Raw genomic sequence first — 3320 nt, 5'->3', positions numbered from 1 at the left:
GGGTGGCGGGGGCGTCGGGGACGGAGTGAACTGAAGAAGAGAGGCGGGCCAGGAGGGGGCAGAGGGGGGGGGGGGTGAAGGTTGTTGACTTGGTCGTCACGGCCGGAGGGGGACCCAGAGGACAGGCTTTTTTCGGGCTCCAGGCTTCCCCCCGGGCGAGGGAGATCGCGTTCCGGAGCGTCCGCCGGAAAGAAGCCCAGGGGGGCCGCGCGCGGGAGCGCGTTCCGGAGCAAGGAAAACGGGGCCTCCTTCCCCCCCCCCCCCCCCCCCCCCCCCCCCCCCCCCCCCCCCACCTCCGGGCGCCGGAACACCCGGGCCCCCCCCCCCCCCCCCCCCCCCGCCCTCTCCACCACTCGCACACGGAAGGCCGCCGCCACGGCCGCACCCAATCGATGGCTCACGCCCCTCGGCTCACAGCCAAGGGGCGGCTCCCGGGAAGCGTCTGCAGGGAGGGGGGACACATGCAGGGCCACTTGGATGCAGGTAGACGGGCGCGCGCGCTCGCGAGCACGCGAAGCCGGGGAAGGAAGTCCCGACATTGTTGTCATGCGGGGTTTGACTGCGGCCGGGGACCAAGTCCGGCCCCCAAAAAAAAACCACGGTCTCCGGCAGAGAGAAGCACGGTGTGTCTAGCGGCGGACGGTGGGCGGGGGGGCATTTTGTGCCGTCTCACCCGGCTTTCCGCCCCCCCGGGGGGGGGGGGGGGGCGACGGGGGGGTGGGCTGGGCAAGGTGTCCGGCTTCCCCGGGGTGGGGGGGGCCGAAGCGCAGCAAGCCGCATGTGTGGCCGCCGGCCGGCCGGCCGGCCAGGCAGCCGGCGTACACCCCCACACACGCCCACCTGCCGGTGTCTATCCGCCCCAACGCCCGGGGGAAGGCGGGCAAAAATAAACAAGCTTCCAGCGCGCGCCCTCGGGCGCTGGCATTCGCGCCTCGGACAGGCGCACGCCTCGAGGCCGGCGGGGGCGGGGGGGGGGGGAGGCCCGCGAGGATCACAACCCCTGAGGGCGAGATCCAAGCAGAACCCTGGCCCATCCATGTGCGGGCTGGCTCGCGCGCAGCCAAGTCACTCCCGCACGTTGCCTTTGGCCCTCGGCTGTCTCTCCCGTCCCGGCCCCCCCGGTGGGCTTCTCGCTGCCGCGAGCGTCACCGACCCGCGGCCCCGGCGAACTGCCAGTTTTCCCCCCCCCCCCCCCCCCGCATAGGCCAGACGCCCTGCCGGAGATACCGCACTACGGAGGTGCCAAGAGGAGGCGGGCACCCCGAGCGGGCCGCCGGGCCCCACTTGTCCGACCAAAGGGCGGGGTGCCCTTGTCGATTTAACTCCCGCCGGGGACATCGACGCCGGGATTTTGACGACCGGCGGCGCGCTCCAGCGGCGCCCTCACCCCGCGTCCCCGTACTCGCGGGGAGGGGTGCAAGTGTCTCTCAGGGGGGGGGGCGGGGGAAGCGGGCGGGAAGGCGCAGTGTCCCCCCCCTCCCTCCCGGACTGGGGTGTGCGTGTGTGTGTGCGAGTGTGGAATAGGGCGACTATGTGTGCGGTTCTGGAATACTTGCGGTCCTGTGCCCGTGATTTGGGCGTGATTCCATTTGGGCTTCGGCGCATTCCACCGCCCCGCCCGTTCCCCGATCAAGCCCACCGGGCCGGGCCGCCGCCACTGGCGCCGGCTTCCCCCTCTCGCGCACGAAGGCGCCCTGGGAGCGGAGAGAGGACGCCCGCCAAAAGCGACCTTGGACGGGGAACAATCCCCCCCCCCTCCCCCTGCCAGTCGATCCCGGCCTGGGTCTCCTGGCGGCTCGGTCGCCAGGCCGCTCGGTCGCCCCTCCCTCCCTCCCGGTCTCCCTGTGTCTCTCTCTCTCTCTCGCCGGGGCTGCCCCCTCCGGCCTCTCGAGGCGGCCGGGGATCCTGGGATCCACGAAATGTGGCGTTTATTGTGTCCATGCAACTGGGAAGGGGCCGGTATCGAACAGCCGGCAGGGAGGAGGAGATATACATGAGAAAAAAAAGCCAGCCGTTGGGTCCCTCAAACGTTGAGGATGACAACCACGAAGTCGCCTACGGAGAGGGGGAGCGGGGGACGTCAGCCGAGGAGCTGCTCGGGCCCAGGGGATTGGGCGGATATCGGGACAGGACAGGGGAAGAAGGGGGGACGCACATCCGGGAGCCTTGTTGATCTCCGAAGTGACCTTGCACTTCCAGCCGCTGGCGGCCAGGGCACCGGAGATGGCACCACACGCGAACCAGGTGTACTATGTGCAAGGGGACATGCGCCAGGCGGCCGGATGTACGCGCGCCGTGAGTGGAGACGAACAGCGAGGCAGGCTGGGCTCCAGGGGGACAAGGGAAAGGCGAGATCGGGCGTACCGGCATCAGTTGCGAGGCGACCGAGTGCGCCCCGCCGGACGGGGCGAAGTCATTCATCGATGAGCACCATGTGAATGGCCGATAGGCGCTGTCGGTCATGACGAAGACATCCTTCCGGAGGAGGGGCAGCGGGAGAGCGGGAGAGCGAGCGAGCGAGAGAGCGAGAGGGCGCCAGGCAGCAGGGTGGGGAGTCAGCTTTGGGTGTCCCGCTGGGGGGCAAATGACCGCCGGTCGGAGGGGGAAGCGGCGGAGGGCGCACCAGGCGATTGGATCGGAGGTTGGAAATGTTGTTCTGGAAAAAGCATGGCCACAAGCCATTGCACACAAAGCGAACGGCATCCGTCGGCCCGAAGGCAGTCAAGTGGATGGACTCGCTGCGCGGGGGGGGGGAGAAAGAGAGAGAGAGAGAGAGGAAGGGAGGAGGAAGACCGACGCGAGAAGGGGCGGTCAGTGCTCGGAAAGGCGCGGTGGATGGTCAAAAAGGGGGAGGGGGGAGGAAAAAAAAGAAGCCCGGCGGGGGGGAGGACGCCAGGCGGGCAGACAGGGGGGAAGGCAAGTGCACGGCGAACCTGGCAAAGAAGCGCGCCCCGGCTGCCGAGCCGATTGCCTCGATCTCCTGGCGGAAGGTCTCGATCTCGCCGGGGGTCAGGGGCTTTGTGGGATCTGACGCCCGCTGGAGGTAGGAGTTCACGAGCTCCATGTGCAGGAGATCCATGATGACGGTGTCGACCTTGCGGACGGCGGCCCCGGCCATCGGGCCAAGTGGCCGGGCGGTCACCGTCCCAGGCGCTCCGGCGGCTGGCGGCGCCCCGGCCGACGGGGGGGCCGGTGGCCGGGCCCCGGGCAGCCCGGATGGCGGACCCGTCCGCGAGGTACGGCCGGGCGCCGGCTGGGCCGGGGCAGTCGGCGGCTTCCGGGTGAGGGACATTCGGCCAGGCGGGGGGGGGGGCGAGGGG

The 3320-nt window shown here is 70.4% G+C and overlaps 1 protein-coding gene across 1 annotated transcript; it reads right to left on the bottom strand.

Moving 5' to 3' along the window:
* Positions 1-2023: 2023 nt before the first annotated feature.
* H696_04989 (hypothetical protein) lies at positions 2024-3292 on the bottom strand (the record flags this gene model as incomplete). The annotated part of the gene is made up of 5 exons (XM_009498858.1): positions 2024-2055; positions 2156-2249; positions 2365-2475; positions 2624-2738; positions 2934-3292. The coding sequence occupies 5 exons, from the start codon at positions 3290-3292 to the stop codon at positions 2024-2026; spliced, it is 711 nt and encodes a 236-aa protein (XP_009497133.1).
* Between the last annotated feature and the right edge of the window lie 28 nt (positions 3293-3320).

Source organism: Fonticula alba, assembly GCF_000388065.1.
Source record: "Fonticula alba strain ATCC 38817 unplaced genomic scaffold supercont2.8, whole genome shotgun sequence".
In the NCBI taxonomy this organism is placed as follows: Eukaryota; order Rotosphaerida; family Fonticulaceae; genus Fonticula; species Fonticula alba.
This window is presented reverse-complemented; position numbering and strand designations above follow the sequence as displayed.